A 27,487-nucleotide genomic window follows, 5' to 3' on the forward strand; every position below is an offset into this window, starting at 1 on the left:
TTTATGTATTCACTATTATTCTACAATGTAGAAAATAGGTCAAATAAAGAAAAACCCTTGAATGAGTAGGTGTGTCCAAACTTTTGACTGATACTGTATGTGGGTAATAGCGGACGAAATTGCCACTCCTATTTGCCACATCTTCAATTTAAGCCTACTAGAAAGTGTGTGCCCTCAGGCCTGGAGGGAAGCTAAAGTAATTCCGCTAACCAAGAATAGTAAAGCCCCCTTTACTGGCTCAAATAGCCAACCAATCAGCCTGTTACCAACCCTTAGTAAACGTCTGGAAAAAATTGTGTTTGACCAGATACAATGCTATTTCACAGTAAACAAATTGACAACAGACTTTCAGTATGCATATAGAGAAGGACACTCAACAAGCACAGCTCTTACACAAATGAATGATGATTGGCTGAGAAAAATGTATGATAAAATGATTGTGGGGGCTGTCTTGTTAGACTTCAGTGCAGCTTTTGACATTATCGATGATAGTCTGCTGCTGGAAAAACTGATGTGTTATGGCTTTACACCCCCTGCTATAATGTGGATAAAGAGTTACTTGTCTAACAGAACACAGAGGGTGTTCTTTAATGGAAGCCTCTCAAACATAATTCATTGTATTTGGGACAAATCATTCACTAAACCCTAAACCTCAACTACATCTCGTAATGAATAATGTGGAAATTGAGCAAGTTGAGGTGACTAAACTGCTTGGAGTTACCCTGGATTGTAAACTCTCATGGTCAAAACATATTGATACAACAGTAGCTAAGATGGGGAGAAGTCTGTCCATAATAAAGTGCTATTCTGCATTCTTAACAACACTATCAACAAGGCATGTCCTACAGGACCTGGTTTTGTCGCACCTGGACTAATGTTCAGTAGTGTGGTCAGGTGCCACAAAGAGGGACTTGGGAAAATTGCAGTTGCCTCAGAACAGGGCAGCACGGCTGGCCCTTAAAAGTCCCCGGGAGAGCTAACATGAATGACATGCATGTCAATCTCTCATGGCTCAAAGTGGAAGAGAGATTGACATCATCATTACTTGTTTTCGTAAGAGGTGTTGACAAGCTGAAGGTACAGAGCTGTCTGTTTAAATACTAACACACAACTCGGACACTTATGCATACCCCACAAGACATGCCACCAGAGGTCTCTTCACAGTCCCCAAGTCCAGAACAGACTATGGGAGGCGCACATGGAACTCTATTCCACATCAGGTAACTGATGCAAGGAGTAGAATCAGATTTAAAAATCAGGTAAAAATACACCTTATGGAACAGCTTGGACTGTGAAGTAATACAAACATATCCAGAGACACATGCATACACACACATGATAACATACACACACATGGATTTTGTGTTGTAGCTATGTGGTAGTTGAGTATGGGCCTGAGGGCACACACTTAGTGTGTTGTGAATTCTGTAATGAATGTATTGTAATGTATTTGTATAACTTCTTTAATTCTACCAGACCCCAGATAGAGTAGCTGCTGCCTTTGCAGCAGCCAATGGGGTTCCATAGTAAATACAAATGTGATATTTCAGTGTTTTATTTTTAATACATTTGCAAAAATGTCTAAAAACTTTATTTTGCTTTGCCAGTATTGGGTAGTGTGTAGATTGATGAGGCGGAAAAACTATTTAATCAATTTTAGAATAAGGATGTAATGTAACACATTTTGTAAAAAGTCAAGGGGTCTGAATGCATTCCGAATGCACTGTAGCCAATATGCTGTGATAATGTATTAGGCCTACTTACTGCACAAATGTTATTCCTACAGATATGAACGTTAACGAAACTAACCAAATGTGTGGACATAGCCTTATGCGCTAGTTAGCCTATTTTTTTATTACAGCAACAAACGTATTGTTTCATTCGTCGACGTAGGCTAGTTGTATCAATGTTCAACGTGAACGCAAATGCAACTGTCTTGCATAAAAACTATCTAAGAACGAACTAACTCAAGTAACACCCATAACAGACCACCCACAGACTGAGAAGGGGGACCCGCCAGCAAGGACAGAGAAGACTTGAGTTCAGTCAGTGGAGGCTAGTGGAGGACGCCATTGAAACCGAGAACTGACAGAGTTGAAATTTGTAGCGAAAGGATAACTATGAAATGGGGAAAATTCAACAACTATTTCTACGTTGAATTAAAGTTGTAGTGCCAAGGAACACAACTTTCGTTGCCAGTTCGTAGGAGATGACGGTCCTCAACGCTGTTCTAGAGGTGAGAATAGTAGTGGAGGTGGGGATTCTGCCAGGACAATGGAGAAAGTTTTAGCTAGCGAGTTAGTAGAAGCTAGCTAGAAACAGGGTTACAGGGTGACGACGGTATTCAAAACCTTTAAATATCAGAAATGATGTAAGTAGCCACCTAGGCCTTTATAGGTTATTGAAGCGTATGTATGTTGTCATTTGTAACACAGTGAGTGAACGGTGTCTGTGTCAATCATGCGAAACTCGTTTTTTTTTTGTCTGCGTTAACCCCTCCCCCAGTGCTGTCTGTATAAATAATTATTTTACAAACTCCAAAATCAACCGATCAACCCTTTCTTGACAGCAAATGTAGTTAAAGTAGTACATCTGGAAAGTTTGGGGTTTAATATTTTGAAGGGGTGACCTGAGCTGTTTGTCAGAGTTTTGTTGACAGTAAATAACTAGGCTGCAGCTATCTAATTCATAGACGCTAATTATCTTTACTGCCGATTGCCAGTAGTATCAAAGATTTTTTATAACTAACCCAAGATGGACCGTAGCCTGTCTTTTCCAATGGGAGCAAATGAGTCAGTGGGAAGAACAAGCAAGGAGGTGGGCGAGATCCTATTGGTGCGTTCTAGCATGTATTTCCGTTAGGGAACACCTACTCTGAAGTGCACATCTGCAGTAACTCGATTCGCCCTTGCGTTCCTAAAAAAAAAAAATGGCAAAGGGTAAAGTCTACAAAAGGTAGGCGACTCTGTGCGTAACAGATTCTCTATTTTTGATTTCAATACAGTTGTCTGGTCTCAAACGTTTCATTGATGAGCAGAATGTCTGCCAAAATCTCTCGCTCCATTTTCTCCCACTGCCAGCCACTGGGCTTCCTCTCATCACCATATATGGTGGTGAGTGGAATCGCCAACCGGATGTTTCAGATATCTCCATACTTCAGATTTATACATTGGGTGAAACATCTGGCTCATTGTTCGATCTGTGATAGTATCTTCGGGCCATGTGAGTTTTGTTAATAGCCTCGGCGCTCGGTACGGTTTTGGAAACATAATGAACGTATGGTATATCAGCGATAAATCATTTTCAAAAAACAAAAGGTTAAATTACTACACACTTTTTAATAGGGTTAGGGTTCCCACACGACATGTTTCCATTTTACCTCGTTTGTTTACGGAAGACAGAATCAACTACCTGTGTTTATTACCCATCTGTCTCCGAACACCTGTGTGTAAATGGAAGACGAATGCCACAGACGTGTTGTCACTGAAAAACACAGTCGACTTCAACAGTGTTAACCGGTTAATTGTATAATTTGCATTTGTGGAATTATTTTGATGTGATATCGAAGTAGAGGGCTTTATGTTTCTAGAACTGTACCGCAATTGACAATAGATTCATGTTTAGATGGAGTATTTGGCTGCCAGAGCCAATTCGCCTCAGAACAGAACATGTAAGGTCCTTGGACTATAAGGAGCAACGTTAGTCTCCTTTAGTCCATTATTAGGCTGTAGCTTACTGTAAATTGTAAGCCTAGCTAATGCAACACATACAAAAGTAACATAACTTAAGAATTCAGACAGTAAAAGCGCAATATAGTTAGCTATACATCTAACTACATCGACTCCTGCTGGCACTCCCTGTATATAGCCATACAATTTGATAACTAGGTATTATTTATAGGTCACGGATTGAAGGAAAACAGTTTCATCCATTCCACAGGGTGTGTAAGTTTATTCTGCATTCCAGCTGCGCAAGTCTGGATCTCTGGTCTGGACTCAAGGGATCAAATCCTTATCTTGTTGTCTTTGCTGTCTGGCTGTGTTGCTATGCCATATTATTCCATTAATGTAAGAAACCACGGCCCGATAGCATCACTGGGGGCGAGCTCCCAGCCATCCCAAAATTGCTAATGACTGTTGAATAGCTAACAACTACTGCCTCCCTCACCCACAGACCATCAGCACTGACTCAATGTTCATACACAGGGATTTACCCACGCAGACACACACCTACACTGACACTTAGTATACCAAACATTAGGAACACCTTCCTAATATTGAGTGTCCCCCCAGAACTCTACAAGGTGTCGAAAGCGTTCCACAGGGATGCTGGCCATGTTGACTCCAATGCTTCCCAAAGTTGTCAAGTTGGCTGCATGTCCTTTGAGTGGTAGAACATTCTTGATACACACGGGAAACTGTTGTTTGTGAAAAACCCAGCAGCGTTGCAGTTCTTGACACAAACCGGTGCCTCTGGCACCTACAACCATACCCAGTTCAAAGGCACTTAGATCTTTTATCTTGCCCATTCACCCTCTGAATCACACAATCATGTCTCAAGGCTTAGAAATTCGTCTTTAACCTGTCTCCTCCCCTTCTATACTGATTGAAATGACATCAATAAGGATCATAGCTTTCACCTGGTCAGTCATGGAAAGAGTAGGTATCCTTAATGTTTTGTAAACTCAGTGTAGACATTAAAATAGTTTGTGTGCAATATTTTGAACATTAACGAAACTAACCAAATGTGTAGAAATTGCCTTATGTGCTAGTTAGCCTATTTTTTTTTATTACAGCAACAAACTTCTTGTTTCACTCGTCGACGTAGGCTATTTGTATCAATGTTGAATGTGAAAGCAAATGCAACTGTCTTGCATAAAAACGAACACCCATAACAGATCACCCACAGACTGAGAAGGGGGTGGAGGCTAGTGGAGGATGCCATTGAAACCGAGAACTGGCAGACTTGAAATTTGTAGCGAAAGGATAACTATGAAATGGGGAAAATTAGAGGATTCAACAACTATTTCTACGTTGCCATACCCAGTTCAAAGGCGTTTAGATATTTTATCTTGCCCATTCACCCTGTCATGTCACATACACAATCCATGTCTCAAGGCTTTAATTCCTTCTTTAACCTGTCTCCTTCCCTTCATCTACACTGATTGAAGTGGATTTAACAAGTGACATCAATAAGGGATCATAGCTGCCACCTGGTCAGTCTATGTCATGGAAAGAGCAGGTATCTTTAATGTTTTGTAAACTCAGTGTACACACACACTCATCACCATGCACACATCCACTCACCACTTATGGTGCTGCTATATTGATTATTACTATCATTCATAGTTATCTTGCTACCAATCACTTTTTACCCCTGTTTACATGTACATAACTACCTCAATCAGTCCATTACCCCTGCACATTCTAATAATGGTACTGGCACTGACCTGTATATAACTGCATTCTCACAATTTTTTTGTATTTCTTGTGTGTTTTTTTTCATGTATTACTGCTCTGTTGGGATGAGCTCGCAAGTAAGCATTTTATTGCCTGACTGTCCAGACTCCTTTCTCTGGCCAAATGCTAGCCACAGACATTCGTTTCTTCTCTGCAATGAGTCTGGATCTAAATACCTGCACGACCCTTCATCAAATTTAAACACATTCCGGGCCGTCTGATTGGTCCAGAATCCGATGGGTTGGGCGAGAGCAGAACAGGTGTGGGTAAAGTGGTGGTTTGAAAATGTTTCATTGGCTTTGATACTCTGATTGGTTAGAGACAATCCAATCGCTGATGACTTACAATTGTACAACGCCCCTCGTCACCACAAATGACTTCAATGATGGCAGTTTCAGACTAAAGTATGTAGCGGACGACAGAGCAGCTGAATAATTTAGTGTGAGTCGTCAGGCTAAGCATTTCACTGTTTTACACCTGCTGTAAGCTGTGCACGTGACAATAAAACTTTGATAAAATGCAAAACTGACCTTGGGTCAGTGTCTGGGAAAACTACATTTGAACCCTCGAGGCTTCAACCCCGACTAACCTCAACTCCAAGCCTGTGGTTGTTCATTCTAACCCTATCCTCTCCCCTCCCTCTAGTCCCCTGGTATGCCCTGTCTCCTCCGGCAGCCCAGTCTCTCACCATGAATGCTAGCGGGAATGTCTCCACTGTGGGAAACGCCACAGCTGCGTGGGACGCTGGCGGGGGCCCGGTGGTGCTGGAGTCAGTGTTCATCGTCACCATCGCCCTCCTGGCCTGCCTGGGCAACTTCCTCATCGTGGCCACCCTGTACCGCAGGCCCTACCTCCTCACACCCAGCAACAAGTTTGTGTTCAGCCTGACCCTGTCCAACCTGCTGCTGTCAGTGCTGGTGTTGCCCTTTGTGGCAGTGAGCTCAGCGCGGCGGGAGTGGGTGTTTGGTGTGGTGTGGTGCAACTTTACCGCCCTGATCTACCTGCTCATCAGCTCGGCCAGTATGCTCACCCTGGGGGCCATCGCCATTGACAGGTCAGTGATAGTACCCCTACACTAGGATGGCTGCTTGCAAGGTACAGTATGTTTGTTGGGGATGTTGTGCTGGAGGTGTTCACAGGTCCAAAAAGTTGTACCCGTTCCGAAATGGACCTGTGGTTTTCCCACCCGGATCCGATATGCATAAATACATGTTTTAAATATAGAGACCCGTTCTGTATATACCTGATCAGATCCAGACCTGGCCCGATCCAAGCCAAGTGAGGGAAGCAGCAGATAAAGCACGAGAGGAGGGAGCGGTGCTGCTCTAGCAGGCGGGGGAGGGGCCATACTGTCAGCGAGTGATACAGGAAGGAGGGAGAGACGAGAGACGGCAACCATCCAACAAGCTGACTCGCACTATAGTAGAATAATAGTTGCCATATCTACACTGAACAAGAATATAAACGCAACATGTAAAGTGTTGGTCCCATGTTTCATGAGCTGAAATAAAAGATCCCTGAAATTTTCCATATGCACAAAAAGTGTATTTCTTTCACATTTTGTGCACAAATGTATTTACATCTCTGTTAGTGAGCATTTCTCCTTTACCAAAATAATCCATCCACCTAACAGGTGTGGCATATCAAGAAGCTGATTAAACACCATGATCATTACACTGGTGCATATTGTGCTGGGGACAATAAAAGGCCACTCTAACACAGATGTCTCAAGTTTTGAGGGAGTGTGCAATTGGTATGCTGACTGCTGGAATGTCCACCAGAGCTGTTGCCAGAGAATTGAATGTTAATTTCTCGACCATAAGCCGCCTTCAAGGTAATTTTTTAGAATTTGGCAGTATGTCCAACCGGCCTACCAACCGCAGACCACGTGTATGGCGTTGTGTTGGCGAGTGGTTTGCTGATGTCAACGTTGTGAACAGTGCCCCATGGTGGCAGTGGGGTTATGGTATGTGCTGGCATAAGCTACGGACAACGAACACACAATTATAATTTTATCGATGCCAATTAGAATGCACAGAGATACAGTGATGAGATCCTGAGGCCCATTGTTGTGCCATTCATCTGGCGCCATCACCTCATGTTTCAGCCTGATGATGCACGGCCCAATGTCGGAAGGATCTGTACACAATACACGGAAGCTGAAAATGTCCATGGGCTGCATACTCGCCAGACATGTCACTCATTGAGCAAGTTTGGGATGCTCTGGATCTCCGTGTACGACAGCATGTTCAATTTCCAGCAACTTCGCACAGCCATTGAAGAGGAGTGGGACAACATTGCACAGGCCACAATCAACAGCCTGATCAACTCTATGCGAGAGATGTCGCACTGCATGAGGCAAATGGTGATCACACCAGATTCTAATCCATGCCCCTACCTTTTTTGTAAGGTATCTGTGACCAACATATTTGTATCTGTATTCCTAGTCATGAAATTGTTGCATGTTGCGTTTATATTTTTGTTCAGTATAGGTTATTTAACATCCAATACGTAGTACCTGTCTTGACTGCATCAAACCAGGAGGAGCTAGTTAATATTAGCTAGCAAGGCTAGTTGAGGCTGCAGTCATGCGCTTTCTCATTGTAACAACAACTCCATTCAGAAAATTAAGTAGAGGCCTACCTGTTGGCTCTTGGTTGTTGTAGCCCATCTTTCTCCCTTAACTTTTAATTCTATTTTAATTCCATCTTCCATTAAGCGTCTCCTAACTTTTGCCATACATGGAGGCTCTGTGACCGTAGCCTAAAAATCCCTGTCACTTCCTGTCTGGGTGGTTGTTATGCTGCTCATTCCAGGGACATACTTTTTGGGTGGAAATTCCTTGCACGTAAAAATGTATGTAGGATTCCCTAACTCCAATGTTTTTTTTCTCCATTGCCTCACGATCTATCATATTGTGTGCAATCATTTTTTGATATTTTGTTACACTGATGGATTTGATAATGACATTATCATTGTGCCCACAGGTACTATGCGGTACTGTACCCCATGATCTACCCCATGAAGATCACAGGCAACCGGGCGGTGGTGGCAATCGCCTATGTGTGGCTGCACTCCCTGGTGGGCTGCCTGCCACCCCTCTTCGGCTGGTCCTCCTTCGAGTTCGACCGCTTCAAGTGGACATGCGTGGCGGCCTGGCACCGCACCCCTGCCTACACCGCCTTCTGGGTCACCTGGTGCAGCCTGCCGCCGCTGCTCGCCATGTTGGCCTGCTACGGCGTAATCTTCCGCGTGGCACGCCTCAAAGCCCGCAAGGTGCATTGTGGGACGACGGTCGCGTCTTCAGAGGAAACGTCATCGGGTGCTCAGAGGAACGACCAGCGTAAAAACTCATCTACGTCCACGTCGTCCAACGGAAGCCGGTGGAGTTTAGTGTATGCTGGGAGCCAGTGCAAGGCTTTCGTCACCATTATGGTGGTGATCGGGACCTTCCTGGTGACCTGGGGCCCCTACGTGGGGGTGGTGTGTACAGAGGCCCTGTGGGGTCAGGGCAGCGTGTCCCAGGGCCTGGAGACCCTGGTGGCCTGGCTGTCCTTCTGCAGCGCCGTCTGCCACCCGCTCATCTACGGCCTGTGGAACAAGACTGTGCGCAAGGAACTGCTGGGCATGTGCTTCGGGGATCGCTACTACCGCGTGGAGTCGTTCGCCACACGCCACCGCACGTCACGCCTCTTCAGCATCTCCAACCGCATCACAGGTGAGCACGGGGAGGGGGCTGTAGCTGTTAGATTGAGGCTGAGGATGGATGAGGTTTTGAACTAGCTTTGTGTGCTGAAAATCAGCACAACCTTACTGGTGCAACATAAAATCTTGTTCTGTTGTGTTGTATGGCTGACCCTGCTGTTGTGTTAATAGTTAAGTTGACTGTGTTACATTGTGTTGTATGTAGGGCTGTGACGGTCATTACGTATGGGCATTCCCATTCAAGTCAATGATGGCATAATGGGTGGACTGGCTGCTATTGCGAGTGTACCGATAAGAGTAAAGCAGGAAGTATACCCATCAATACAGTGGGGCAAAAAAGTATTTAGTCAGCCACCAATTGTGCAAGTTCTCCCACTTAAAAAGATGAGAGAGACCTGTAATTTTCATCATAGGTACACGTCAACTATGACAAACAAAATTAGAAAAAAAATCCAGAAAATCACATTGTAGGATTATTAATGAATTTATTTGCAAATTATGGTGGAAAATAAGTATTTGGTCACCTACAAACAAGCAAGATTTCTGGCTCTCACAGACCTGTAACTTCTTCTTTAAGAGGCTCCTCTGTCCTCCACTCGTTACCTGTATTAATGGCACCTGTTTGAACTTGTTATCAGTATAAAAGACACCTGTCCACAACCTCAAACAGTCACACTCCAAACTCCACTATGGCCAAGACCAAAGAGCTGTCAAAGGACACCAGAAACAAAATTGTAGACCTGCACCAGGCTGGGAAGACTGAATCTGCAATAGGTAAGCAGCTTGGTTTGAAGAAATCAACTGTGGGAGCAATTATTAGGAAATGGAAGACATACAAGACCACTGATAATCTCCCTCGTTCTGGGGCTCCACGCAAGATCTCACCCCGTGGGGTCAAAATGATCACAAGAACAGTGAGCAAAAATCCCAGAACCACACAGGGGGACCTAGTGAATGACCTGCAGAGAGCTGGGACCAAAGTAACAAAGCCTACCATCAGTAACACACTACGCCGCCAGGGACTCAAATCCTGCAGTGCCAGACGTGTCCCCCTGCTTAAGCCAGTACATGTCCAGGCCCGTCTGAAGTTTGCTAGAGAGCATTTGGATGATCCAGAAGAGGATTGGGAGAATGTCATATGGTCAGATGAAACCAAAATATAACTTTTTGGTAAAAACTCAACTCGTCGTGTTTGGAGGACAAAGAATGCTGAGTTGCATCCAAAGAACACCATACCTACTGTGAAGCATGGGGGTGGAAACATCATGCTTTGGGGCTGTTTTTCTGCAAAGGGACCAGGACGACTGATACGTGTAAAGGAAAGAATGAATGGGGCCATGTATCGTGAGATTTTCAGTGAAAACCTCCTTCCATCAGCAAGGGCATTGAAGATGAAACGTGGCTGGGTCTTTCAGCATGACAATGATCCCAAACACACCGCCCGGGCAACGAAGGAGTGGCTTCGTAAGAAGCATTTCAAGGTCCTGGAGTGGCCTAGCCAGTCTCCAGATCTCAACCCCATAGAAAATCTTTGGAGGGAGTTGAAAGTCCGTGTTGCCCAGCGACAGCCCCAAAACATCACTGCTCTAGAGGAGATCTACATGGAGGAATGGGCCAAAATACCAGCAACAGTGTATGAAAACCTTGTGAAGACTTACAGAAAACGTTTGACCTGTGTCATTGCCAACAAAGGGTATATAACAAAGTATTGAGATCAACTTTTGTTATTGACCAAATACTTATTTTCAACCATAATTTGTAAATAAATTCATAAAAGATCCTACAATGTGATTTTCTGGATTTTCTTTCCTCATTTTGTCTGTCATAGTTAAAGTGTACCTATGATGAAAATTACAGGCCTCTCTCATCTTTTTAAGTGGGAGAACTTGCACAATTGGTGGCTGACTAAATACTTTTTTGCCCCACTGTATGTGCTGTGATTTGTTGATTCAACTGAACATCATTTGAATTAACATTCTGCATTACCATGGAAATTATTGCGTCGCAATACCAGGCAGCCATTGTGAGGGTAAACTACCAGTCAAATGGCCAGGGCTAGAGGTTCCAAGCCGTTCTATTCATTATATTTCTATGTGTGCTGCTGCAGGGAAGGGGCTTTGCCTAGGCAACCGAAAACTCCTTGCTTATTTCAGTAAGGAGAAAAAAAATGTTGAATCACGTTGGTAAGATTCCATGTTACCGCAGAAAGTGACACTAATGCATGAATGGGCGTCTGTCCCGTCTTCACTCAACCAATTGTGGAACAAACACCTATGACGGTTATTTTATTTTCATCACTGTCTTCATCCGTAACCGTTGGTTATACGATTATACATAATTGTTCCAGCCCTAATTGTATGGCGTTGTATATTTGACCCTGCTGTTGTGTTTCTTCCTGCAGACCTGGGCATGTCCCCTCACCTGACGGCCATGTTGGTGGGAGGAGGGCAGCTTCTGGCCCCCGGCAGCAGCACTGGAGACACTGGCTTCAGTTTCACTCAGGACTCATGTGAGTGGCGCACACAGGAAGATGGCAAAGACACGACACTGTTTCCATAAGACGATTCAAACAAGGCCTTTAAGTCCTAGTCGAAATGCAGTGTCTGAACGTACTGAACAGTACAGATATAGCTGGGGCATATTCATTGTGGAAACGGTTTACCGTTTAAGAACCAAACGGGGTCCCTCCCTTTTTCATTTGCTTCCATTGAATAAATGTTTTGAAACATAATGAATACGCCCCTGGTCTTCCAGGACCTTTTAAAACTGCCCCCATAGGGCTTCATTGCTGATAAATATTCTCTGTTCTGTTGTATCATCATCATCATCATCCCTCAGCTGTGTTCTGATCAGCCCAGATTCCTAGTTTGTGGCTCATGTCTTTGCAGAGGGTAGATGGTAGGGTGTGTACTGTATTATCATGTGTAATCATCTGTCGTGTGTGTGATGCTCCTCATTGGTGCAGACTCAACAGGCGTCATCACAGGCATTCACACACTTTTTTTTTCTCACATTTTACATTTTTTGTCATTTAGCAGACACTCTTATAGAGGCGGTCTTATTATTTTCATACTTTTTTCCTTATACTGGTCCCCCTTGGGAATCGAACCGCCATGTTCTACCAACTGAGTTACCTGATTTAATACTATTTTGAGTCGTTCGGATTCATTTAGAGAAGACGCACATTGTAAGTACAATAGGATTTATTTTCTTTAGTGTCTGTCTGCTGTGCATCTTTTGGTTCCTTAATCTCTGCTGAAATCCCCCCCCCCGTTCCCCATACAGGTACAGACGTCATGCTGCTTGACACCTTCTCCACAGATGGCTCTTCCCACATTGGAAGCGTGGCCGTAAAGAGGCGGAGCTCGGTCACCTTTGAAGACGAACAACAGCAGAATTCCAAAGGTACCTGTCCGTTTTCACTCGAGAATGAAATGTTTGGGGGGTTGCTGCAGTTCGAACAATATTGTGCTTATTTCCCTCGCGGCAGTCAAGCAATTGTATTCCGCCAAGAGTCAAAGTAGTACGGTGGCGGTCGCATCTAGACCTCGATTCAAAGCTATCAATAAATAATTTTATGGGGAGCTTTGCGTTCGCATTGTCCTAAACAAGGGACCACCTCTCTAGATGTTCTCAGTTCGATTCGCTTTGGGGGCTCTTTTGAGGGGTCTGAGTTCCTTTGGAGTGTTCACACTGCGCAAAAAATTAAGCGTTAATTGAGTTCACAAAAATAGGCTTAAAGGGACAGCTCCAATTTACATTTTAGTCATTTTAGCAGACGCTCTTATCCAGAGCGACTTACAGTAGTGAATGCATACATTTCATTTCATGCATTTTTTTTCCTTCTACATACTGTCCCCCTGTGGGAATCGAACCCACAACCCTGGCGTTGCAAACACCATGCTCTACCAACTGAGCCACAGGGAAGATGCCAATAAGGCCCCTATGGTGAACGAGAGGCTTGTAGAATCATGATTCTTTCAAGTTTTTAGGTCGCTGGTAGGGGATCCTGTGTGCTTTGGGCATTACTGAATCAATTTTTTTTAAATGTATTTATTTCACCGTTATTTAACCAGGTAGGCCAGTTGAGAACAAGTTCTAATTTACAACTGTGACCTGGCCAAGATAGAGCAAAGCAGTGCGACACAAACAACACAGAGTTACACATGGGATAAACAAACATACAATCAATAACACAATAGAAAAGTCTATATACAGTGTGTGCAAATGTAGTAAGGCAATAAATAGGCCATAGTGGCGAAATAATTACAATTTAGCAATTTAACACTGGAGTGATAGATGTGCAGAAGATGAATGTGCAAGTAGAGATACTGGGGTGCAAAAAATAAGTTGGGTGGGCTATTTTCAGATGGGCTATGTACAGGTGCAATGATCGGTAAGCTGCTCTGACAGCTGATGCTTAAATTTAGTGAGGGAGATATGAGTCTCCAGCTTCAGTGATTTTTGCAATTCATTCCAGTCATTGGCAGCAGAGAACTGGAAGGAAAGGCGGCCGAAGGAAGAGTTGGCTTTGGGGGTGACCAGTGAAATATACCTGCTGGAGCGTGTGCTACGGGTGGGTGCCGCTATGGTGACCAGTGAGCTAAGATAAGGCGGGGCTTTACCTAGCAGATACTTATAGATGACCTGGAGCCAGTGGGTTTGGCGACGAATATGAAGCGAGGGCCAGCCAACGAGAGCTTACAGGTCGCAGTGGTGGGTAGTATATGGGGCTTTGGTGACAAAACGGATGGCACTGTGATAGACTACATCCAATTTGCTGAGTAGAGTGTTGGAGGCTATTTTGTAAATGACATCGCCGAAGTCAAGGATCGGTAGGATAGTCAGTTTTACGAGGGTATGTTTGGCAGCATGAGTGAAGGATGCTTTGTTGCAAAATAGGAAGCCGATTCTAGATTTAATTTTGGATTGGAGATGCTTAGTGTGAGTCTGGAAGGAGAGTTTACAGTCTAACCAGACACCTAGGTATTTGTAGATGTTCACATAGTCTAAGTCAGAACCGTCCAGAGTAGTGATGCTAGACGGGCGGGCAGCGATCGGTTGAAGAGCATGCATTTAGTTTTGCTTGCATTTAAGAGCAGTTCGAGGCTACGGAAGGAGTGTTGTATGGCATTGAAGCTTGTCTGGAGGTTTGTCTAGAGGCAGTGTCCAAAGAAGGGCCAAAAGTATAGAGAATGGTGTCGTCTGCGTAGAGGTGGATCAGAGAATCACCAGCAGCAAGAGCGACATCATTGATGTATACAGAGAAAAAGAGTCGGCCCGAGAATTGAACCCTGTGGCACCTCCATAGACTGTTAGAGGTCCAGACAACAGGCCCTCCAATTTGATACACTAAACTCTGAGAAGTAGTTGGTGAATCAGGCGAGGCAGTCATTTGAGAAACCAAGGCTGTTGAGTCTGCTGATAAGAATGCGGTGATTGACAGCCTTGGCCAGGTCGATGAATACGGCTGCACAGCATTGTCTTTTATCGATGGCGGTTATGATATCGTTTAGGACCTTGAGCGTGGCTGAGGTGCACCCATGACCAGCTCGGAGACCAGCTCAGAAACCAGATTGCATAGCGGAAAAGGTATGGTGGGATTCGAAATGGTTGGTGATCTGTTTGTTAACTTGGCTTTCGAAGACCTTAGAAAGGCAGGGTAGGATGGATATAGGTCTATAACAGTTTGGGTCTAGAGTGTCTCCCCCTTTGAAGAGGGGGATGACCGCAGCAGCTTTCCAATCTTTAGGATCTCAGACGATACAAAAGAGAGGTTGAACAGGCTAGTAATAGAGGTTGCAACAATTGCGGCGGATAATTTTAGAAAGAGAGGGTCCAGATTGTCTAGCCCAGCTGATTTGTAGGGGTCCATATTTTGCAGCTCTTTCAGAACATCAGCTGTCTGGATTTGGGTGAAGGAGAAATGGGGGAGGCTTGGGCAAGTTGCTGTGGGGGATGCAGTGCTGTTGACCGGGGTAGGGGTAGCCAGGTGGAAAGCATGGCCAGCCGTAGAAAAATGCTTATTGACATTCTCGATTATCGTAGGTATCGGTGGTGACAGTGTTTCCTAGCCTCAGTGCAGTGGGCAGCTGGGAGGAGGTGCTCTTAATCTCCATGGACTGACTTTACAGTGTCCCAGAATTTTTTGGAGTTTGTGCTGCAGGATGCAAATATCTGTTTGAAAGAGCTAGTCTTTGCTTTCCTAACTGCCTGTGTATATTGGTTCCTAACTTCCCTGAAAAGTTGCATATCGCGGGGGCTATTCGATGCTAATGTAGTACGCCACAGGATGTTTTTGTGCTGGTCAAGGGCAGTCAGGTCTGGAGTGAACTAAGGGCTATATCTGTTCTTAGTTCAACATTTTTTGAATGGGGCACGCTTATTTAAGATGGTGAGGAAAGCACTTTTAAAGAACAACCAGGTATCCTCTACTGACGGAATGGGGTCAATATCCTTCCAGGATACCAGGGCCAGGTCGATTAGAAAGGCCTGCTCGCTGAAGTGTTTTAGGAAGCGTTTGACAGTGATGAGGGGTGGTCGTTTGACCGCGGACCCATTACGGACGCAGGGCGTGAGGCAGTGATTGCTGAGATCCTGGTTGAAGACAGCAGAGGTGTATTTGGAGGGCAGGTTGGTCAGGATGATATCTATTAGGGTGCCTGTGTTACAGATTTAGGGTTGTACCTGGTAGGTTCCTTGATAATATGTGTGAGATTTGAGGGCATATATCTTTTGATTGTCGGATGGCCGGGGTGTTAAGCATATCCCAGTTTAGGTTACCTAACAGTACTCTGAAGATAAATGGGGGGCAATTCATTCACATATGGTGTCTAGGGCACAGCCGTGCCCTAGAGGAGGGTCTATAACAAGCAGCAACAGTGAGAGACTTATTTCTGGAAAGGTGGATTTTTAAAAGTAGAAGCTCAAACTGTTTGGGCACAGAACTGGATAGCATGACAGAACTCTGGCAGGCTATCTCTGCAGTAGATTGCAACTTTGGCCCCCTTTGGCAGTTCTATCTTGGAGGAAAATGTTGTAGTTGGATGGAAATTTCAGAATTTTTGGTGACCTTCCTAAGCCAGGATTCAGACATCAGGGTTGGCAGAGTGTGCTAAAGCAGTGAATAAAACAAACTTAGGGAGGAGGCTTCTGATGTTAACATGCATGAAACCAAGACTTTTATGGTTACAGAATTTATGAAATGAAAAATTATGAAAATTAATTAATGAAATGAGTCTAAAAGATTTGAGCCAGTAAAAAGACTCAAACTTCCTGTCACTTGTACATCCGTTCCACTTAGGCATTTGAGCAAACAGACTTCTGTGTAAATGTGTTCAATATTTATTGGAGCAATTTCGCATCAGGTCTTCATCACCATTCATTGTAATAGTGCTGTAACTATTTAATGCAAGGACGACCCGATAACTCAATTTCTGTTCCTTTTCCTCTCAGCTGCAGAGAGCACCACCATTCCCTCTACTGTCCAGGTCCAAGTAGAGATACACAAATCTCTGGACACCTTCGCCTCCTGCCTGGCCAGGGCCATCGAAAGCGACGCTAAGCTCACCCTCTTTGGCGAGGACACACCCCTATCTGGGGTGTTGTTTGCGGCTGCGGCGAGGGGGGCACAGAGGCCCCGTTACCTTGACGGTCAGAGACTGAGGCTGGAGAGCATCGATGAAGGGATCGTCAAAGACGACAGAGAAGACCAAGAGAGGGAGAATGCATAGAACAAATATCCCTTTTCTTCTTTTAGGTACCTAAGAGTTTATGGTACATTGGGCATTGCATACTTTATAATCTTTGAACTCAGTACGCACAGTGTATATATTTAAAATAGACATTTATAACAATGCAAGGTTTCTGCCAATTACAGTGCATGCCTCTGTATCTATTCTCATGTGAATAGATACTTCACATCAACAAGTGGGCCCAATGACCAATTTTCATACGTTGAAATCTTAAATAGCAATAGACACACTAAGGACATTTTTGGACCAAATGCGTGCCATATATTGAGTGCCTTGCTAGTTGTACTATATATACACCTCTGTTAAATAGGAAGCCTCAACTACTGTATCTTGACGGTTCAATGTTTGTATTTTCATTGGAAAGCTTTTGTTTATGCCTATGATAATATCTTAAGCCACTTATTCCTCATTTTCTTTCCATGCTTAAAGACTGCCTCTTGCTGGTGTGAACAGATAAGTCTGTTGTGTAGTATTAGACGGGGGGTGCGTTCAGCAGGGAACAACGTTGTGGAACGTTTATATAGAAATGTGTTATGTAGAACAAACATGCCTCAATGACATGTCAAGTAAGGGATCATGTCAGTTCTATTCATGACATTTCTATCTACAACATTTGCCAACTGAACGTGGCCAGGTATTCCCGGGAGGAGAACTTCCTGGTTCTCAGTAGCTGTAATGCTTTTGGAGCAGAGGACCAACTTCCTGTATACTTCAACATTTCACAGTATGACATGTGAAAACATGCCCTAGAAGATAATGTACATTTGAATGCACTTGAATAATGCAGTACCCAGAGTATGAATCCGTCCCCTTCTGATTTGTATGTTGTTTTGGAAAGCCGTGACTTATCAAGTACACTATATATATATATACACACACACACAAAAGTATGTGGACACCCCTTCAAATTAGTGGATTCGGCTATTTCAGCCAAACCCATTGCTGACAGGTGTATAAAATCGAGCACACAGCCGCGCAATGTCCATAGCCAAACATTGGCAGTAGAATGGCCCCTTCAAATGAGTGGATTCGGCTATTTCAGCCAAACCCATTGCTGACAGGTGTATAAAATCGAGCACATAGCCGTGCAATGTCCATAGCCAAACATTGGCAGTAGAATGGCCCCTTCAAATTAGTGGATTCGGCTATTTCAGCCAAACCCGTTGCTGACAGGTGTATAAAATCGAGCACACAACCGTGCAATCTTCATAGACAAACATTGGCAGTTGAATGGCCTTACTGAAGAGCTCAGTGACTTTCAACGTGGCTCCGTCATAGGATTCCAGGAGAACGCTACCTGCCCCAATGCGTAGTGCCAACTGTAAAGTTTGGTGGAGGAGGAATAATGGTCTTGGGCTGTTTTTCATGGTTCGGGTTAGGCCCCTTAGTTCCAGTGAAGGGAAATCTTAACGCTATAGCATACAATGACATTCTAGACAATTCTGTGCTTCCAACTTTGTGCCAACAGTTTGGGGAAGGCCCTTGCCTGTTTCAGCATGACAATGCCACCGTGCACAAAGCGAGGTCCACACAGAAATGGTTTGTCAAGATCGGTGTGGAAGAACTTGACTGGTCTGCACAGAGCCCTGACCTCAACCCCATCAAACACCTTTGGGATGAATTGGAATGCTGTCTGCGAGCCAGGCCTAATCGCCCAACACCAGTGCCCGACCTCACTAATGCTCTTGTGGCTGATTGGAAGCAAGTCCCAGTAGCAATGTTCCAATGTCTAGTGGAAAGCCTTCCCAGAACATGGGAGGCTGTTGTAGCACCAAAGGGGGACCAACTCCATTTTAATGGCCATGATTTTGGAATTAGATTTTTGAGGAGCAGGTGTCCACATACTTTTGGTCATGTAGTGTATCTCTCCTGTCAGTATTACTCTACAGTGGTCCTAGTGTGGGTGAGCTGCAGGCTTTGCAGGACTGTGGTATTTTATCAGACTGACAAAGTCAAGCACATAATAGGACACCATGAAGCCACTTACTGTATTTTTCAAAAATTTTACTCTGTTGGTTAGGATTTCTGGTACATGTCATGTGGGCTCTCTATGTCCCTGTAGCGAGGGACACCTAGCCTGGTCCCAGATCTGTAAGTGCTGCTTTAGTCAACGCCTCTGACTGTGCTTTCAAGCACATACTGATCTGAAGCCAGGCTAAGGTTACCATCCCTTGTTCAAACACTATAGTTATCATCACATATCTAACATGTTATACATTCTGAATCACTTCACTAGAGCACCATTTCTCACCCTGAGAGAATCACTGTCGATCCTATTAGCAATTTGGGGTGTTTACCTCAGAACTGAGTGTTCCACTCAGCGGCCAGTTTATTAGGTGCATGCATCTAGTACCGGGTCGGGACCCACCTTTTGCTTCCAGAACAGCCTGAATTCTTTGGGGTATAGAAGCATTGTTCAATTGGTATCGAGGGATCTAACGTTAGCCAGGAAAGAAATCCCCACACCATTACACCACTGCCACCAGCCTGTACCGTGGACACCAGGCAGGATGGGACCATGGACTCATGCTGCTGACACCAAATCCTGACTCTGCCATCGGCATGACTCAACAGGAACCGGGATTCTTCGGACCAGGCAACGTTTTTCCATTCAATTGTCCAGTGTTGATCGCGTTCCCACAGGAGCTGCTTCTTTTTGTTTTTAGCTGATAGGAGTGGAACCTGGTGTGGTCATATTCTTCAATATCCGTGACAAGAACTGACGAGTTGTGCTTTCCAAGATGCCGTTCTGCACACCGCTGTTGTACTGCGCTGTCATTTGCCTGTTTGTGGCCTGCCTGTTAGCTTGCATGATTCTTGCCATTCGACCTCTCATCATCGAGCTGTTTTCTCCCACAGGACTGCTGCTGACTGAATTTTTGTTGTTGTTGGGTCGCACCATTCTAGGTAGACCCTAGACACTGTCGTGCGTGAAAAACCCAGAAAGCCGGCCATTTCTGAGATACTGGAACCGGCGCGCATAATCACCAACGATCATACCACGCTCAAAGTCGCTTAGGTCACTTGTTTTGCCCATTTGAACGTTCAATCAAACAGTATCTGAATTTCTCAATGCCTGTCTGTCTGCTTTATATAGCAAGCCACGGACACGTGACTCACTGTCAGTAGAAGTGAACCATTTATGAAAAGGGTGTTGTACCTAATAAACTGGCCATCGGTGTATATCTGTATTTATCTGTGTGTCACTGTCCCAGTATGGTACTGCATTGTTACAGCAATACTCCAGAACGTAAGGTATTGTACACTTTTGATTTCCACTAAGGGCTGAATTCATTCCATATCGTAAAAGATCCGCATTTATAGCGTGATTTAAATTTAAAGGCAGTGTTCCCGCGTTCGCAGAGACTGCATACATGGTAAACGATGCGTATGTTTGCTCAATCGGAAATTACCTTTACATTTTAAAGCCGATCTTCCGTGATTTGGACTGAATCCCGCCCTAAGACATTTTGTACTGTTGTATTAAAGTTGTTTTATATATAGCAGAAGCTTTCTGTGTTTTAGTTGGCTGGGAAACAATATTTCAAGATTTCTATCATTTTGCTCACTGCCATGACTCCCAGATTCAGTTTAATCTTGCCAATGTCTTGCAATACTCTGTAACCAAATACATTGAATCACAAAGTCCTTTTTATGCACGCTTAGACAAAAACAACAGAGCCCTGCATGAGGGTCAAATCTGGAGGATTTAGGTGATCTCTCTCCGAGGCTGACGTAAGGTTTTTAAACGGGTCAACACTCGTAAGGCCGCAGGCCCAGACAGTATTCCAGGGAGTCCAGCTGGCAGGCTGGCAGACATTTTCAACCTCCGTGTCCCAGTCTGTAATCCCCACGTTTCGAGCTGATTACCATCATTCCTGTCCCCAAAAACTCTTAAGGCATCCTGCCACAATGACTACCACCCTGTAGCACTCACATCTGTACTAATGAAGTGCTTTGAAAGGCTGGTCATGGCACACATCAACTCCATCATCCCAGATACCCTGGACCAACTCCAATTTGCATACCACCCCAACAGATCTACAGACAACGCAATCTTAATTCTTAACTATGCCCTCTCCCACCTAGAATGTCAGGAAACAGGAGCGGGTGCACACCCCCATCAACATCGGGGCTGCAGTGGAGAGCGTCAAGAGCTTCAAGTTCCTTGGTGTCCACGTCACTGATGACTGGTCCTCTCACTCCAGCACAGTCATGAAGGCACAGCAGTGCCTCTTCTCCCTCAGGAGGCTGAAACGATTTAGCACAGATCCATAGGAACTTTTACAGCTGCTCCAGCGAGAGCATCCTGACTGGTTGTATCCCCATCTGGCATGGCAACTGCGCCGCCCCTTGACCGGAAGGCCCTACAGAGGGTGGTGCGGACTGCCCAGCGCATCACTGGGGTAGAGCTCCCAGCCACCCAGGACGTACATGCAAGGTAGTCTTAGAGAGGCCCGAAAAATTTCCAAAGACTCCAGCCACCTGAGACATGGACTGTTCTCCATGCTCTCAGACGGTACTGGTGCATCAAGGCTCAGACCAACAGACTCAACAGCTTCCATCCCCTGGCCAACACACCTACGCCTCTGCTAAAATGATTATTGATTAGATGTATTACTACCACTACACTGCTTTTCATTGATTGCCATTAGTACATATCCATGTTATCCTGCTTCTGATTCCTATTACTCCTGTTCACCTGTATATATTAATATCCATCTGTTATCCTGCTACCGGTCACTTCTATTTCCATGTATATAGTGTACAAAACATTAAGAACACCTGCTCTTTCCATGACAGACTGTGCAAGGTGGAAAGCTATGATCCCTTATCGATGTTACCTGTTAAGTCCACTTCAAATCAGTGTAGATGAAGGGGAGGAGACAGGTTAAATAAGTTTTAAGCCTTGAGACATGGATTGTGTATGTGTGCCATTCAGAGGGTGAATTGGCAAGAGAAAATATTTAAGTGCCTTTGAATGGGGTATGGTAGTAGGTGCCAGGCGCACCGGTTTGAGTGTCAATAACTGCAACGCTGCTGGGTATCAATAATGATCCACCACCCAAAGGACATCTAGCCAAATTGATAACTGTGGGAAGCATTGGAGTCAACATGGGACAGCATCCCTGTGGAACACTTTCGACACCTTGTAGTCCATGCCAACGAATTAAAGCTGTCCTGAGGGCAAAAAGGGGTGCAACTCAATATTAGGAAGGTGTTCCTAATGTTTTGTACACTGTATATTACCATAAGTATTTCTATATTCCTGCTACCAGTCACTTTTCAGCCTTGTTTGCACGATTATTAATCCTGCTACCAGTCACTTTCTCTATTCCAGTATATAGAGTCCTCTCTTTTAAAATGAATGATACATTATGGAGTAAATGGGCCATACTGTGTTCGTGCTTCAGCCAACAGCCACCTGTCCTGTAACCTGGGCGACATTCAGGATCCCTAAACTGTTGTGTGGATCCTTCAACAACGCCGAGAGGAGAGTTCAGTTGTCCTGTGTAATAACTGTTACAGGACAGAATCACAAGACATACTTATACCTTTGAGACAGGCATACGTAGACATTTTTCAACAACAACATGGTTTATTTAAAGCATAATTCTTATGTTTACATGCACAACTGCAAGTACAGTATATAAACATGAGTTCTCAGCCTTGCACTACAAATAAGACATGTCACACCGTAACACTGATCAAAGCTCATTTGCTCCTGACAAAAATAATATTGCACTTTAAACATCCTCACGCACCAGTCATCGAAATAATATTCCCCTCTATATATATTGCCTGGCCTTGCGCTTGCATTCACACAGTTATTTTTCTCAATGCAGTTCTCATACAGACACACCAGTAAGAAAGTCATCTTAAAAAAGAAGAGGGCTACAAATGTAACTAACGCTCAGAAAAGGAAATATTCTACATAATACTTGTACAAATCTCAAGATCTTCAAGTGCTTTTTTAGAGCAAAAGAAAAGTGTTTTTGTTTTATTTTTCAAAGAAAATGGCATCTGAGCAGCTACTGCTCATCCTCGTTCTCCTGTCCAGAACCTTCTGAGCGGTCGCCCTCCAAGCGATCTGAGGAAAGGAAGGAAAAACAAAGTGTGTAATAAACCCCTGGGTTATGTTCATTAAGGCACACGGAAAACTAAAATGTCCAGGTAATTCTACCCTATTTCAGACGGTTTTCTTCCATTTTGTGTTTAATGAACGCAACCTAGATCCCATTTCCTACTGTACCAAGCTTGTGGGGTCTGTAGTGGAAGCGTCATAACTGGGTGCTGGTAATTGAGTGAATTAACCAGTTAATCTCCTGGTGGTAAGCGGTTTACTCAGCCCAGGCTCAAGGGTCCCAAAGTACACCGATAAGAACATAAATACTTCCACATGCACTTTCTATTGATTCATTGGCCAACTGCTTTTCAAACCACCATTTTAACCAATTCGCAAAAGCCCCAAAATATAGTTAATATCACTAAACTACGAGCAAAATGTAACTGAGTGAAGGAGCATGTGTACCCGTTCTTATGTGATTAAGGGAGGCCAGCATTCGCAGCATGAAGGATGCAGGGACTGTGATGGTGTTCCTGGTTTCCTCTAGCATCAACTCGTTACGCGTGATCACCTACAGAGAGAATAAGTGTGAGAGAAAGAGAGAGGGTGAAAGAAAGTGAAATATACCAGTGATCATTGTAGTTGATCTCTGAATTCATCATCTCTGTTGTGTCAGAAGCATCAAAGAGAATGTGGTTTCTATCACTGACGAGTTGGGAGTGGGACTGGTGAGAGAGGGAGAAGGGGTGACGAAGGAGAAAGAGGAGGGCATGGGGAGGAGGAGGAGGGAGAATAGAGAAAAGAGAACAGAGGGATAGGTAAGCCTCCTGGGGCAAGGCGTCTCCAGTCAGCAGCTCATGGAGAAGAGGGGAAGTCCCACACAGTGGGGAATCCACTCCCTCTACTGGATGACAGAAGTGCACCCCAGTCTACTTGCTCGTCTGCCATTAAGATTGATTAAATAATTTACCAAACATACCTCGTCAGCTAGGACTCTGTTAAACGATGGCGACACCTCCAGAGGTGACCAGATCTTGATGTCGTAGTCGATCCCTGACGAGGCAAGAACTGGAACAGACAGGAGACGCAAACTATTGGCAATAGGGTACGATACAGTTAAAGGGGGATACCTAGTCAGTTGTACAACTGAATGCATTCAACTGAAATGTGTCTTACGCATTTACCCCAACCCCTCTGAATCAGGTAGGGTGTGCGATGTTATTGGCTCTACACAAGGCTGAAGATGTAGCTAAAAAAACTCACTTGGATCGTAGGGGTGTGGTTGTAGTGGTGAGACAAGGGTAGGTGTGTGTGTTTCTGGGGTCGCAGGGGTGTGGTTGAGGTGTATTTGTAAGACTAGATGTAGGGGTAAGACTAGGGTAGGTGTGTGTTACTCACACCGTTATTGCCTAAGAGTGGTTGGGTAGGCTGATATTTAGGACAGGGTGGACGCCACCAGAGCTTGCGGACAGGCTGTGTGAAGGCAACGCTGCCGAAAGGCTGCCTTAAGACTGGCAAGGGGGAGAGTTGAACAGAGACTGTCAGTGTGTATGTGTTGCGCGCTTTCTCCAAGTTGTAAAAACAAGCAAAGCAGAAACTGGCTACTCTTTAGTTGACTGATGTAGCTGGCAAAGTAACTGCTGTTTGACTTAACAGAAGATAAATAAAAAAAACCTAGTGTTTATTCCCAGTGCTGAGCTAGTAGTGTAACAGATAAGTAACGTTAGCTAATGTTTCACCCCCTCTCGACTGAAGTGAATGAATTAGCTAGCTAGTAGCTACCACAGGCAGTTCAGCTCTAGCCTCTAGCTAGCTCTCAAACTCTAGGTGGCATTCTGCCTTCTCCCTACAGTTTTAAGCAATTTGCGTCGCCCACAACTACCTCAAATCAAATTTTATTGGTCACATACACAGTTAGCAGATGTTAATGCAAGTGTAGAGAAATGCTTGTACTTCTAGTTCCGACCGTGCAGTAATATCTAACAAGTAATCTAACAATTTCACAACAACTACCTTATACACACAAGTGTAAAGAAATGAATAAGAATATGTACATATAAATATATGGATGAGCGATGGCCGTGCGGCATAGGCAAGATGCAGTAGATGGTATAGAGTACAGTATATACATATGAGATGAGTAACGTAGGGTATGTAAACATTATATAAAGTAGCATTGTTTAAATTGACTAGTGATACATTTATTACATCCAATTTTATATTATTAAAGGGGCTAGATATTTGAGTCAGTATGTTGGCAGCAGCCACTCAATGTTAGTGATGGCTGTATAACAGTCTGATGGCCTTGATATAGAAGCTGTTTTTCAGTCTCTCGGTCCCAGCTTTGATGCACCTGTCCTGACCTCGCCTTCTGGATGATAGCGGGGTGAACAGGCAGTGGCTCAGGTGGTTGTTGTCCTTGATGATCTTTTTGGCCTTCCTGTGACATCGGGTGGTGTAGGTGTCCTGGAGGGCAGGTAGTTTGCCCCTGGTGATGCGTTGTGCAGACCTCACTACCCTCTGGAGAGCCTTACGGTTGTGGGCGGAGCAGTTGCCGTACCAGGCAGTGATACAGCCGACAGGATGCTCTCGATTGTGCATCTGTAAAAGTTTGTGAGTGTTTTCGGTGACAAGCCACATTTTTTCAGCCTCCTGCGGTTGAAGAGGCGCTGTTGCACCTTCTTCACCACGCTGTCTGTGTGGGTGGACCATTTCAGTTTGTCCGTGATGTGTACACCGAGGATAGGGGGGTGCTCCCTCTGCTGTTTCCTGAAGTCCACGATCATCTCCTTTGTTTTGTTGACGTTGAGTGTGAGGTTATTTTCCTGACACCACACTCCGAGGGCCCTCACCTCCTCCCTGTAGGCCGTCTCATCATTGTTGGTAATCAAGCCTACCACTGTAGTGTCGTCTGCAAACTTGATGATTGAGTTGGAGGCATGCATGGCCACGCAGTCATGGGTGAACAGGGAGTACAGGAGAGGGCTGAGAACGCACCACAGTTTTTGTTTCCTACCCTCACCACCTGGGGGCGGCCCATCAGAAAGTCCAGGACCCAGTTGCACAGGGCGGGGTCGAGACCCGGGGTCTCGAGCTTAATGACGAGTTTGGAGGGTACTATGGTGTTAAATGCTAAGCTGTAATCGATGAATAGCATTCTTACATAGGTATTCCTCTTGTCCAGATGGGTTAGGGCAGTGTGATTGCGATTGTGTCGTCTGTGGACCTATTGGGGCGGTAAGCAAATTGGAGTGGGTCTAGGGTGGAGGTGATATGATCCTTGACTAGTCTCTCAAAGCACTTCATGATGACAGAAATGAGTGCTACGGGGTGATAGTTGTTTAGCTCAGTTACCTTAGCTTTCTTCGGAACAGGAACAATGGTGGCCATCTTCAAGCATGTGGGAACAGCAGACTGGGATAGGGATTGATTGAATATGTCCGTAAACACACCAGCCAGCTGGTCTGCGCATGCTCTGAGGACGCGGCTAGGGATGCCGTCTGGGCCGGCAGCCTTGCAAGGGTTAACGCGTTTAAATGTTTTACTCAAGTTGGCCGCAGTGAGGGAGAGCCCGCAGGTTTTGGTAGCGGGCCGTGTCAGTGGCCCTGTATTGTCCTCAAAGTGAGCAAGGAAGTTGTTTAATTTGTCTGGGAGCAAGACGTTGATGTCCGTGACGGGGCTGGTTTTCTTTTTGTAATCCGTGATTGACTGTAGACCCTGCCACATACGTCTTGTGTTTGAGCCGTTGAATTGCGACTCTACTTTGTCTCTATACTGACGCTTAGCTTGTTTGATTGCCTTGCGGAGGGAATAGCTGCACTGCTTGTTTCCAGTCACCTCGCCATGACTAAAAGCAGTGGTTCGCACTTTCAGTTTTGCGCAAATGCTGCCATCAATTCATGGTTTCTGGTTAGAGAAGGTTTTAATAGTCACCGTGGGTACAACATCACCGATGCACTTGCTAATAAACTCGCTCACCGAATCAGCGTATACATCAATGTTGTTGTCTGAGGCTATCCGGAACATATCCCAGTCTACGTGATCGAAGCAATATTGAAGCGTGGAATCCGATTGGTCGGACCAGCATTGAACAGACCTGAGCACGGCGTTTCCTGTTTTAGTTTCTGTCTATAGGCTGGGAGCAACATGTGAACTACAATCCCATCGCTGTGTTTTAACATTTAGAAATGTCAATAATCCTCGCTTGTGATACGGCTTTTGAAACCTATGGCCCTTATCTTTCATCAGCGGGAAAGAATCCTTCAAATCTGAGATACCGCCTGCAGCCCTGTTGATACTGGAGACATTAGAAGAAACTCTGTAAGATAGAATTTATAGCAACTAAGCAATGCATTGCCATTAATTGGAAAGTTGGTTATCCTCCCACAATGTCACAACGGATAACAGAAATGTCAAGTCGTATGCTGGGAAATCCGCATAAAGTCTGGATGCCTTATATGGAATACAGTACGACAAAAGGAGTCTGTATTGAAAATATGTCC

The 27,487-nt window shown here is 44.7% G+C and overlaps 2 protein-coding genes across 7 annotated transcripts in view; one reads left to right on the forward strand and one right to left on the reverse strand.

Moving 5' to 3' along the window:
* Positions 1 to 1,845: 1,845 nt before the first annotated feature.
* On the forward strand, positions 1,846 to 20,421 carry gpr161b (G protein-coupled receptor 161b). 2 transcript variants are annotated; one of them, XM_014164528.3, is made up of 6 exons: positions 1,846 to 2,236; positions 6,105 to 6,513; positions 8,447 to 9,177; positions 11,566 to 11,673; positions 12,450 to 12,569; positions 16,620 to 20,421. In XM_014164528.3, the coding sequence occupies exons 2-6, from the start codon at positions 6,149 to 6,151 to the stop codon at positions 16,895 to 16,897; spliced, it is 1,602 nt and encodes a 533-aa protein (XP_014020003.1). In that variant the 5' UTR covers positions 1,846 to 2,236; positions 6,105 to 6,148; the 3' UTR covers positions 16,898 to 20,421. The 2 variants fall into 2 exon arrangements, with proteins under 2 accessions (XP_014020003.1, XP_014020004.1); XM_014164529.3 differs by lacking the exon at positions 1,846 to 2,236 and adding an exon at positions 2,243 to 2,371.
* Positions 20,422 to 22,497: 2,076 nt separating this feature from the next.
* Positions 22,498 to 27,487, reverse strand: part of LOC106581957 (DDB1- and CUL4-associated factor 6) — a 70,843-nt gene continuing 65,853 nt past the window's right edge. For all 5 annotated transcript variants that reach the window (XM_014164538.3, XM_014164537.3, XM_014164533.3 and 2 more), the window contains 3 exons: positions 23,965 to 24,053; positions 23,451 to 23,556; positions 22,498 to 23,009 (listed from right to left, as the gene is read on the reverse strand). In XM_014164538.3, the coding sequence (XP_014020013.1) occupies positions 22,951 to 23,009; positions 23,451 to 23,556; positions 23,965 to 24,053 (254 nt within the window). In that variant the 3' untranslated portion in view covers positions 22,498 to 22,950. The remainder of the gene's footprint in view (positions 23,010 to 23,450; positions 23,557 to 23,964; positions 24,054 to 27,487) is intronic.

Source organism: Salmo salar, chromosome 21, assembly GCF_965601325.2.
Source record: "Salmo salar chromosome 21, fSalSal1, whole genome shotgun sequence".
Lineage (NCBI taxonomy): Eukaryota > Metazoa > Chordata > Actinopteri > Salmoniformes > Salmonidae > Salmo > Salmo salar.